This window comes from Rissa tridactyla, chromosome 11 (assembly GCF_028500815.1).
Source record: "Rissa tridactyla isolate bRisTri1 chromosome 11, bRisTri1.patW.cur.20221130, whole genome shotgun sequence".
NCBI classification, from domain to species: domain Eukaryota; kingdom Metazoa; phylum Chordata; class Aves; order Charadriiformes; family Laridae; genus Rissa; species Rissa tridactyla.
In genome coordinates this window covers 5,682,268-5,694,704 of record NC_071476.1, presented here as the reverse complement: position 1 = coordinate 5,694,704, position 12,437 = coordinate 5,682,268, and the positions used below count along the sequence as shown (strand labels likewise).

The window sequence follows — 12,437 nt, the reverse complement described above, 5'->3', positions numbered from 1 at the left end:
GAAGGACTTCATTCACAGGAGACGCTCCTTGAAGTCTGAATATTTATTAATAAAGATACTCAAGAGAACAAACACAGGACCAAACCCTAAATGACGGTTATGACCTTGATGAACCTAGCTGAGAAAACCAAATAGCCAGCTTACCAACAAAAGCCTTCATTTTGGGGATGGAGGCCGATCACATGACAGTATTTAAAAATATCTAAGTCTAGCAATGCCAGATGTTAAATATGATTTTTTTTTTTTTTTTGTAAATCCTGTGCATGCACAACCAACCAAAACACCCATGCTATGTACAGGCACTCCGTGTCTGTGCATGAGCTACCACCCAGGGTCCGGAAAGCATCTGCCTACTGTGAAAAAACAGTAAAAGTCTGAGATCCACACGCTCTTCCCTACAGCCCAAGAGATCTGACCACGTAGCGTGGTCTCCCATCCCTCACTTAGGATTTCTGGCAGCCCTCCTGAGGAGTTAAACCACCGCTTGTCGCTCTGGTTTGGGCACGGAGCAATCTCAAACAACGCGCAGCTCCTTCTGCAACTCTCCCAGAGTGCACCCGGAGCGTGCCCAAGCAGGGCCTGGAGATAATTGCATAGATGGAGGCAACTCACCAAGTCATCAGGCAGTCCAATTCCAAGTTACTTCTACAGTTCTCCTGTAAAAGCAGTTTATTAATGTCACATCTGGTTTTCTGGTGTCGCCATTTCCAAGACGCCTGGCTAAGTACATATCTTGGAGCTTTCTGGTAAACTCTGAGGGACCACAATGGGATGGAGGAACTGCCACCAGGAACAGGCTTGGGCACGTGTTCCTCATTTCTCACACATCAGCCTGTCTGCATTCATAATACATTTATGGGTCACACACAAAAATCTTGCACAGGCTTTCCCTTGTTATCTACACTAACTGAGATTCTTAATTGCTGGGGAGAAAAAATTGGGGAGAAAACCCCAAACCCTGCTGGTTATGGCCAAGGTCTAGAGCTGCCACCAAAGCTCCTGTGACCCTGCTCCATTGCACTGGTATCTCGCAAGTCAAGGAACCAACTTCCCTCCTGCATGTGCTCCTCCAGCCCCTCTCCCAGACGTCAGCTCAGGAAAAAAAACCCCACATTTGGCTTCACTTTACGTCTTGAAAATTAATTAAAAACAGAGTCTCTCATCCTTACAAGTTGATTTCCGGCTATACGCATTACAGCTGACTGTGGATAACTCTGGATTTACAATGCTGTAGCCAAAGGAAGATATTAGCTCACTGCAGGGCTCCCAAAATAAAGTTTCTGAAGATGCTGAGCTGCTTAGCTCTAACAGCTCCTTAGCGTGAGGTGGACTTTAAATACATGAAAATAGCCTGTACAAGAGTATTTCAATTTTGACTGAGCAATTATTCCCCAAAAGCTGTGCCAGCATTGAGTAACCCCTGTGTTGTATCTCTCCTTTACTACAAGTCCATTAATTGATTACAGTGGTGTAGTTACCTGTCAGTAGAAAAGGATGATACCACTCAATATTGAGTAACTTCGAGTAACAAGCTGTATTACTTCTAAGCAGACAGAACTTGAAGCCCTTTTCTCCCTGTCTTCCCAAAGAGTTCCCACCATTAAGAGACAGGCAGGACGATGCCTGGGCTCTTTCAGGCAACACATGAGTGATTTACAAAATTCAGAAGGCAAACATTATATGCTGGAGGAATGAAATGAATAACACTGCTCAAGTAAAAATAGATGCTAATATACTAGGGAAAATTTATAAAATAGGGGACAACTCTGTTTCATATCATATTTTTTTCTGCAAAGTCTCTTCCCTGCTCTGCTTTTTATTAATGAAGACATGCACATGAAGTAATTCCCCTCATTAATCAGCTCCATTCTTTTGGTTTCTTCCCACTTGAATTGACAACCCTCCATTCGGGATGTCACGTAGCAGCATAGCAGAGACCAATTTTAGGAAGGGATGAGTAGCAGAAGCAGATGAAACTCTCAAGAAACAGGGACTTTGGCTTCAAAAGGCCTCTCCGGTAGATGGGAGGAGGGAAGTGAACGGGTTCTGGTGAACCACAAACGCAGCATCTCTTTGGAAAAGAGGAAAAATATGTAGGAGGACAGCTGAGTAGTTTGAAGGCAAGTATAAAACCATCCCCGTGTGGGGCAGGGAAAGGGACAGGGGCAAGGCTGCTAAAAGCACCACCCGACCATTGCTTCTCCCCTCTATCCATTAATTGACTCCGCTAAACAGCTACATAATGGGAAGATCTGCCTGCACTGAAAGGTCAGCTGCAAAAAGTCTACTCGCAGTTTGTCTCTTCCATCTGCTCCTCATTTTCTGTTTTCCTCCTGCCCAGATGCAGCTGCCCGCCCTGCTAACTAACGTAAGCAGCCGAAAGCCCCGCCGCCTCCGCCCTCTGCACGGCCAACCCCTCTGCTCCCCTCCAGCTTTACGAGGGCAAATGCCCCCCGACACGCTGATGCACTGACAGCACATCAAGCCGAGGGGAAGAACTTCGCAGCCCAGATGCTCCTTGTGGTGGAGAACGCAGCTCGGGACAAGTCCCAAGGGATCCCAGCCCCAGTGCCTGGTCCTACCCAACGAGAAACACATTTCCATTGGCGCAGTGGCCGCACATCTGCTTCTCCTCTGCTCCAGCGTGCCCTCATGCAAAACCAAGCTCAAACTTCGGGGCTGCGCTTCTGTTTGGGGATGGGCCGGGAGGTCTTTCGGCAAAGGCTAAAGGTGTCATCCAAGTCTTCCTCATCAATCTGATCTAAAGGCTGCTGTCTTCTCTTTAGAAAAGCTGGTGAGGGGAAGCACCAGAGCGAAACAATGCAGTTAAACCAGCAGTGGCTGGTGGCCCTCCTGCAGCAACGCCCTCCATGGCAGCAGGGAGACCTCGGCACGCACTTGGACCTGCGCAAAGCCCAGAGAGAGGACAACCGGAGCTCCACCACCACCATACCCATAGCCACCAGGCAGGTCACTGAGCTGCAGGAACAGCGATACCACCAGGCAGGGCTAACCAAAGGTAGACCAGGTTGCTCAGGACCTTGTCTAGAAAACGGTCATTTTCTCTCCTGAACTGTTCATTTTGCAGCATTTTTGTAACTGTGGGGTTTTTGTTTTTTACTTAGACATCACTGCATCTCTAACAAATCAAGAGCTCTGTAATCAATCTGTAATTACCAATTATTCTGGGATTTCTGTATAAAGGAATTATTTATCCTGTAGATTTCAGCCACCAACGCTGCCAAGATCACCCCAGGACACCATCCACTACACACCTGGTGTGTTACTCCAGCCCATCACCACCAGCACAAAGACCCAGAGGAACATCATGGTGTCCTGGCAAGAAGGACCACACAGAGATCAGACGAGAAAAGTGACCTGCTGGTTCTCCTTCACCTTTGGTGTAGAGCGCTCTGCTTCTCCCCAGAAGTTGTTTTAGGTAATTTTCTCTAAAAAGGATTTCCAAAGATTAGTGGTTTGGCATCAAAAAAGAGTAAAAACCTCACTGCTCCCTGGTGCCTTCATTTGCATTCTTGCAAGCTCAGGAGGTGCAAGGCAGGCTCTCAGACTAAGCAGATTTGCACCCCAAAACCCAGGAGCTTATGATGATCGCTGCCACCATTACTATGTGCAAATTGCACAGCCAAGATAAGGAAAAAATGAAAAGATTGCAGGTATTTTAGATAGTAAATAGATCTTCTGCCCTTCTCTGCCCTCAGCTCTCCAGAGAGCACAAACACACAATCCACATTCAAGCCCCTACGGAACCTGAATGATAATGAATACAACGGCTCTTAAATCAGCTCTCAGAGACCCTTCTGCCCCCCACGAGCCAGTTCCCTCGGCAGCTAAAGCGAGAAGCACAGTGAGTCATGGGCTTCTGCCTTGCTCACCAGCCACGGGGGTCTGGGAGAGCCCATGGGAGTCACCTCTGCCCGACCTGGGCTGAATGCAATTTCCACCGTGTGTACCTGGGTTACCGGCAGGGGAGAGTTTTTATCTTGCAATTTCGTTATTAAATGCAGTTACAAATCTGGCAGTGCAAGTTTCACCCTTCCGACATCAGCTTTCCTCCTCTGTTAGAAAACCCCCAAAATGGATTAGATTATTGACCTGGGGGGTCAAAAACATTTTAAAAGCCTCCCCAGCACTGCAATTAAAAAAAGAAACAGAAAATCTCAGAAAGGACAAACTTAAGGCAACCTCTGAGGCAGCTGATACTGCAGAGGCGTGTGTATGGCAGCGTGAGCTCATGCCTCACCACGGATATCAAAAAGACTCTTTTTCCCCTAACCTGCCCTTGATATCAAAAGTTCACATTAAACTAATTATCTGCACAGTCTTTGTCCTTCTGCCAAATTTGGCTGAAATGGGCCAAGTTCAAAAGTTACTGGGGAAAGGGGAGAGAAGACAGACCCCATGCAGCCCATAGGAACCTATGCCGAAATTCAGGCCAAGGTATATGCTGTTATTCACGTTCGAGATGTCAAAACTAAGTCAAACAAGACCTGAAAAGCAACAAAACCCAACACTCTTCGTAGCTGTTACCGTAACATTAGCAGGATATGCCATAGTCCTAAAAATAGAAACTAAATCCTCTCTGTGGTTTAAAAAAATAATAATGAACCTATAGAACTTCATAAAGAAGAAACTGTGTCTGCTGTAAAGTTTTATTGTAGGGCACAAACCCCTCCCCTTAAGATGTTAACTATAAAAATACTGAAAGCATCTTATAAAAGCTGTTTTCTGTTTGGGCCCCGACTCCAGAGCTCTGGTTCACTCATCCCTTTAAAGCTTCCACTGCCTGCAGCTCAGTTATACATCGGCAGCTCACAAATAAACTCAAAGCCCTGCTAGCCAAGAGATGCACATGTTACCAGACCTATCTCTGACACCAAACACCGTTTAATATCCAGTTGTTACTTCTGCATTTGCACCACATCTACCTCCTGAAACAGCTTGGAGATTATTTGATCACCCTGAAGGGAACTAAATAATTAAATCAATTTGACTATGCAACTGGATGTAACAAACCGCATCCATAGGCTTCTGCAGAATAAGACTCTTGAGCCTGCTTTACGTTTAGTTTTCTCCTTCTTCAGGCACACACGTTACTTTAGAAATGCAATTATTGTCACCTTATTATTAGATAAAGCTAATTAGTGTAGCCTCGGCCACGTGGATGCGGTAATTCAGCATTTGCTGGGTTTGGCTCAGCCAGTTTTGCAAAGTCAGGAAAAAGACCAGCCACACAGCTCGCCTGCACTGCGGGTCCTGGGGGGGGAACCTTTCAGCGACATTAATGCCATTTTCCTAGTGCAGCTGTGGCAGCAGAGCCGGAGGTCACCGCCAGTCCCCAACACCATCCTGGAGAGCTGGAGCAGCACCAAAATCCCCCACAAGGAGTGGGATGGACACGGTGCTGGGGCTGCCCACCAGGACAGGCTGGGGGGATGCTCCATCTGAGGGAAAAGTCACTATTTCCTTCCAGCATTTTCATTTTTCAGAGGTCTGCAACTAAAACCCACACAGAAGAAGAGTGTAAACCTGCCACGGGCACTGCTACTCCCAAAGTGGTTAGTCACATCCCTCAAGAGCAGAAAGCCACCCTTAAAGCTGCCTTTAAAGAGTTCAATTGGAATAAAGTCTCCCACCTTAATTTCGAATAAATCAAACTCTTCAGGTACCGCCTGAGGGAGACAAACCACCGCACTGTGCCGCCCCGGCCCTCCTTCCCCTGGAAATCAGCAGCCCCGCTGGCTCGCAGCCTTCTCCCACCCTTACGGATGCAACAGCAGCACAGGCTTGTTCTGCAAAATTACCCCAATCTCACACCTCTTCCCTTCTGGGGCTGGTGCCACTGGGGAAATGCTGCTGTCTTCCCCAGGGAGGTTCACAGGGGCCCAGGGGAAATGAAAAATGAAGACAGCTCTAGTATTTCCCTTCCAATCCTCCTCCCTTGAGCTCCCAAGTCCATCACACACAGAAAATTCAATAGATGTTTCTGTGGTTTATGGGCATTCAGGGGGAACCAGGCCAGGGCACAAGGTGGCACAGACAAGGAGTGAGTTTTCCTAACGCACTCCTTCAGTACACAATGAGGGGAAAAAAAAAGGGGGGGACGACACATCAACCACAGGAAGAAGGCTAACTACTTTTCTTTACCTTATAAATGGAACAGCAGGGCAAACAGCCAAGAAGCCCCTTCCAGAGCATCAGGCGGTGCAGGACTTGCTGCATCCATTCAAAAAGCAGGAGCAGAGCTGGAACGGGGCTGTGAACATGGAGGATCTACACAGTGATTTTTACCAACCCATTACACTGAGTGCAGGGACGGGAGTCACTCCCTGATGAGCCATCGAGCCCCTCGGAGCCAGAGCACCATGGCTGTCCGAGTGCATAAAGGGGACCCGGGGAGCCAGCCACCAGGCTGCAGCCTGGGACCTGGCCAGAACAAGGTCTCTCTCCTCCTGCAGAAAGCAGCTCAGAGCCTGTAACGGCCCAGACGATCAGCTTTATTTCTGCCCCAGAAGACACCTCCCTCTAACACAGAGACATTTCAGTGGCGCCCATGGGCATGGGAAGGGCAGCACATGCCCAATTACGCTTCTGAGCCTCCGCAAAATCTCTGCTTGCTGACAGGCTCTGCAGGACACTTCTGTCCCAGGGAAAAATGTTTGGAGATGGGCAAATGAGGACCTATCTCAACACCTGAAGCTCTTTCACCAATGTCCCCAAATTTGGCCACCTACAGCTGTAAGTGGAACAAACCCCAAAGCCTTCACTGCCTTTGCAGTCCAGTGAACTCTTAGGCCAGAGTGTGACGAAAGGGGCTCAAGTATTTAAGGGCTTGATCATCTACCACCAGAGAGGTGACAGATACCCCATCCCTGGAAACATTCCAGGTCAGGTTGGAGGGGGCTCTGAGCAACCTGATCTAGTTCAAGATGTCCCTGCTTGTTGCAGGAAGGTTAGACTTGATGGCCTTTAAAGGTTCCTTCCAACCCAAACTGTTCTATGGTTCTATTTCATTCCTATAAACATTAATGGAGAATATTGCACAGGCTCCTAAGTTTTAGGGCTAAATCTGTCAAAAGCTATCACTGATGGGAAGGAAGAAGGGAAAAAAAAAAAAGGAGACCAAGACAGGCAAAGAAAACCAAGTGTCATGGAAAAGATGGAAAAGACCACGGAGTGCAGATTAGAAGAGAATAAGAATAAAAATAAAAGGAATAGCAGAGTTACCGGGTAACCATCGCGTCCTGACTGCCCCTGTGGTGGGGGAACAAGTGAGATAAAAGTCAGTCAATGCACCCGAAGCAGCACAACAACACACAGCAGCAGGCAGGAGATGGGGCCATCGGCTCCCCAGCTGACCCCAGGACTGAACTCTCTCCAGAGAAACCTCTCAGCACAATTTTCCTACCAGAAAGGTCACCCCTATGGCATATTTAGCCCAGATTTTGATCTCCTGCTTCCCTTTAGCTACTTACCAAGGCTTTTGCCAACTCACACCCATTCCTGCTGCCTGTGCCCAGTCCCTATCACCCCTGAAGCCGCAGATGTGTGTGATGCACACCAGATCTCGGCTGTAAGCCCACCCCAGGACATGGGTACCAAGAGGGACAGGAACCCCTGGGTACCTGGAGAGGCCGGGGAGGCTGCAGGGAGACAGATCATCTGCCCAAGAGCAACCGCTGACCTTCAAACTCCTAATTCCAGCACCCGATTCAGTAAAGGTGAATCCGTCTAAAGGTTTCCCCATCTTAGATGCGTTAATTTCCCCACAAAATACAGCTCTCCCAGCTCACCTCTAAGCTTTGCTTTGGTTGTGCAATGAAGCGGCAAGAAGAGTTGATGTTACAGGGGAAAGACCTTCACTTAAGTTGCTAATAACACCTGCAAGATCAGCGGAATCAAACACAACCCATTCAGGGTATTTCACCTTTTCTGCTCTCCTCGAGGTGGGGTGGGGGGGTCCCAAAGGCGTTTACAGCTCGAGCTGCCGTTAAACATGCCGTGAGCTACAGCAGAGCCTGCTGTGAGCCAGACGTAAGGCAGATTCCCGGGAAGGAGCTGTTAAGTATTAGCTGGTACACAAGTAGGCAGTAAAGCGTGCGTCTGGTACAGCAATGTCATCTGCTACCATAAACATAGGTTATGTCAGCGTGCTGCGGATATACAGCCAGATTCATACATTTCTTACGGCATGAGATAGCTCTGGCAGCCCCCTTCGTACCACGTATAGGGGTTCTTCCTTTTGCTAAGTGTCCCTGCAGCTTTCAATGCCTCCTGCAGCCCTATTGATTCATCCAGAAACAACATTGACTTCAACAACCACCGATTTAACAAATTACAGTCTTAGGATAAAGTGTACAGTGAGATTTTTATGGAGATGTATGGCACTGGAGCACACACTGATAAATAGGAAACACTTGTAACTCCCAGCCCTCGCTCGCTGGTGAGTTCCCCAGCCAGCATGCTAATACATAAAGTGTTGGTTAATATCTGAGACTATAAATGTTTAATTACAGTCTGTGGTAAGCCTATCCTTCAATTGTAGAAATTTCCTACCCAGCATGTGATTTTAATACCCTCCGAAACAGAGGTTTTATAGCACATCTGAGCAGAATACCCCTTCCTCACAGACAGGACGATCAATCATCCAACAGCCACAAATCCTGTACCACAAATCCTAATAATTTCATATACACAACTAGCTTATGACAGCCAAAAAATAAAATACCAGAACAACTGCTACTAGGGAACAACAGAATTGAGGATACAGTTTTAGCAGAGTGCGATGCTGTACATAGAAGATGTAATCGATTCCTTATGGCCAAAATCAAGAAACAGAAGAAACTAATAGAGTTAAATACAGTCCTGTTGAAATAAAATAATATTGTGGTTCTGTGGGTTCTAGGACTTTTATTATATATTATGTTTAAAGAAGTCTCTGGCAAATGCTACTTATGCTAAAAATGCAGGATTTTTTTTTTTTAAACGAACTAAACCAGGAGAAGGGCAAAGGGAGCGAAAGAAAAAAAAAACGGTCTTGTTTGTGTTAAATCTCCCCTGTGCTCCGTTTGCAATTCAATAGTGCCGTGGGAACCAGGAAATGAAACCAACTAGAGACAAAGAAAAATTAATAGTGCACCATATGTTGCCTATGTCAAATCGCATACAATAAAAGTGAGCAGACAGCACACGTGAGGAAGCGTAACCCAGGCGGCTGCGTGTGGGCTGATAACAGCCTCTGAGCAGGAGCAGAGAGGAAATGGTTAAATAAATCCATTTTAAGTAAGCCAAAAGACTTGAATCAAGAGGAAAACATCCCTGAGAAGATGTATATGTGGAGTTTTAAATAGGTAGTATCCTCTTCATTTATCATTGAGCAAGAACGTTTCTTGCCATTGAGCAAGAATTTTTTTTCATTTATTTATTTTTTAAAAACAAGTAGGCCAAATTGCATGAAATGGCAGAAGCCCTGCGGGGACAAGGTCTCGCACCCAAAAGGGCTCCCAGCCGCACTCGCCTGCGCTCAGCCTCAGCGGATGCTCCCCTCGGCCTCAGCATCTCACCCGTGACGAGACCCTGCTGCGGGGTTTGGCGAAGCCGGGGACCAGCCGTGCTGCAGCATCGAGCTCCGGGCCAGGCAGGCGGGAACCCACCTCCCAACGGTGCTCCCGCAGCCGCTGCCCGAGTCACTAATAGTTCAAAAACCCACGGAGTCACTTTTATTGTGTGGGTTGGAGAGGCTGTGTTGCAGTTTTTAGTTACAGACTATTTACGTGAAAATTAACTTATCGACATTTCCGAATGCAAGCTAACAGGAAAAATTAATTTGTTTGCAATTCTCAAGCCAGAGCCTTGGAGTTATTGCTAATGCTGGGCACAACTTTTAGAGTAAACGCATTCAGACTTCCTCTAAGAATGGTTAAGCCAAAGCGGTTAAGTCTTACGTTTTCCTGATTTGCTCATTCAAAACTTAGCCAAATAATAATTTTGCTCAAACTCCTCTTCGGTCTTTACATCAAAAAAATGAACTTGAAATAGAAGCAAAAATTCAAAGGGTAAACGCCATTAACTAAAGCCACAGGCGGCGCTGTTGATCTCAGGAGAACCAAAGCCACAGCACTGTGACAGCCCCCACGCTCCACGTGCATTTCCTTGTCACCCTTTGGCTTTTAAACAGATATAAAGAACTAGAAATTAATTAGCTCAGGAATAGTTAACAAATTTATGTCTCCTGAAATGATCCCTTTTCAACCCAGTGAGGCTCTAAAGGAAGAGAATGACATGAAGAAACGTCTCTGTTAGTGCAACGATGGAGAAGGAAACACGTGGCTGCAAACAGCCTGCGCCTGTCCTCCTCCGGGGGAAGAAAGGTAGAAAACCAGAAGCACCTCATACCCGTAATTTCTTTTTTTAACAAACCCTCAGCAACTTGGAGGGCACAAATGAAATGCTGTCTTCTTGCTCCAAAACCAGCGGGAGACCCATCAGATTTGGACATGGTGGTGGCACAGCCAAAGGCACATCTGAACGTTTGGAAGGAGGAGCTGACACATTTTCAACTATTGCCCCTTCAAACGACAAATTCCCCATAAATTTTCTAGTTGCGTTGGTAGGAATGCTTGTTATTGTCCCCAAGACTTCAAAGAGAGAAGCAAGCAAGCTACAGCTTTCCCTCCAGCCCCCCTTGTGAGGCTACCAAACCCGTATTAAATGATGGAAACACAACAGATAAGAAAAGCAAGACAGAGTTTTAGAACTAAAAAAATCCACTAAAACATTAAAATATTAGTACGGCAGTCTTTCTGCTAAAGGGAAGCGGACTAAAGAACTCTTTAAAGGGAAACACTTTTTTACTGAATGTTTTCTGGGTTTAAAATTACTGGAAGTCCCTCAGGGCAGCAAGTTAAACATTTTAAAACTTTTGTTCCCCTTTCTATTTGTCTACAATCCTGAAAAAAAAAAAAATACAACAGCATCTGGTACCAATTTTGCTTCCAGACACACCTCTACCAAAAAATGCTGTGCTTTTGCAACAACACCAAAAGGCAGGGGAGGGGGGGAAGGGGAAGCCTTAACTTTGTTGATCCAACAGTAAAATCCACGATACTTACTGCAGGGCCTGGAAAACAAAAGAAAAACAAAGAAAAACAAAAGTCACTCACTTACAAAGAAAAAGTATAATCTGATAAAACAGCACGTAGCAGGAACCAAACTCAGAATGATTCAGTACTTTTCAGTTCAATTCTGATGCGATGACTTTTCCAGATACACTTGACACCATCCACACCCTCCTGTTATGGGACCACCTCACCCGTGCTGCTGGCACGGCAGCACTTACAGGATGTCGTAAAGCCACCCTTGTCCCACCCTTGCCCCAGCGTGACTCTGTTCCCTCTCCCCCCGTGAGACCCCAGGCACCAGGGCACATCGTGAGGCATCGCCCGCGTTCAGAGCCTGGGGCATCACCTGCAAGCGCGGAGCATCACCAGCAAAAAGCAGACAGACCTAGCTGGATTTTCATGAGCAAAAAGTGCATTTTTCACCACAGAGTTTATTTTTCTTCACGTTGTGCAGGAGGAGCTGGAGAGGTACCGGCAAAAGCCAAAGGAGCAAGTGCAGTGTTGGAGGCACCTAGCAAGGATGTTGCTAGAGCTGCCACAGGTCCCAAGCATCGCTGTCATTCGGTCCCCATTCCCCCCGACCTCAAAAGATGTCACACAACCCCACAGTCCTGTGTCACCTCCATGCGGCCCCTGCTCCAGGGTTTTGCTGTGCTCAGAGCCTTAGATCCAGGGGAAAACCCATCGCATCTCCAATAGGCTTTGGGTACCAGTGTCGCAGTCTGAAGCTGTGATTAACGGCAGTAGGAAAAAAGTCCTCCTACATTCCCCTGGGCGCAGGGGTCTCTGCCACCTGCAACACCGATTTCTGCAGCTTTCCCACCACTCGCCCAGGCTAGTGCTAGGCGGAGGTGAGCACTGAGCCCCTATAACCTAATGCAATCCACGTTTCACTCCCGTTCGCAGGGCAGCCTATAGCTCTCTGTTCACGGCTGCTTCATGCTTCATTTCCTGCCTGATCAAAACCAGAAACTAATCACAATTAAAAAAAGAAAAAAATGTGGGAAAAATTAAAATGGAGGAAAAAAACCAAACAAACAGCTTGGTTCATCAGCTTTGAGTAACCTGGTCTAGCGGGAGGTGTCCCTTCCCGTGGCAGGGGGCTGGAACTGAATGATCTTTAAGGTCTCTTCTAACCTGAACTATTCAATGATTCTATGACCTTATATCATTCAATAATATAAAACAAGAAGCGTATTTCAAGCTAATACATTTTCAAGGTTTTAAAAACGTGCTTAAAAATTAAAACATTGAAAAGTCGAATAACAAAACCCAAGAAAAGCCTGAGAACGAGGACTG

At 46.7% G+C, this 12,437-nt stretch overlaps 1 protein-coding gene across 1 annotated transcript in view; it reads right to left on the bottom strand.

The window, feature by feature from the left end:
• The window catches only part of COL23A1 (collagen type XXIII alpha 1 chain), a 194,784-nt gene that overhangs the window by 35,567 nt on the left and 146,780 nt on the right, over window positions 1-12,437 (bottom strand). Inside the window, exons 4-5 of the mRNA XM_054217601.1 lie at window positions 11,130-11,137; window positions 7,246-7,272 (exon numbers count right to left, since the gene is read on the bottom strand). Coding sequence (XP_054073576.1) covers window positions 7,246-7,272; window positions 11,130-11,137 — 35 coding nt within the window. The remainder of the gene's footprint in view (window positions 1-7,245; window positions 7,273-11,129; window positions 11,138-12,437) is intronic.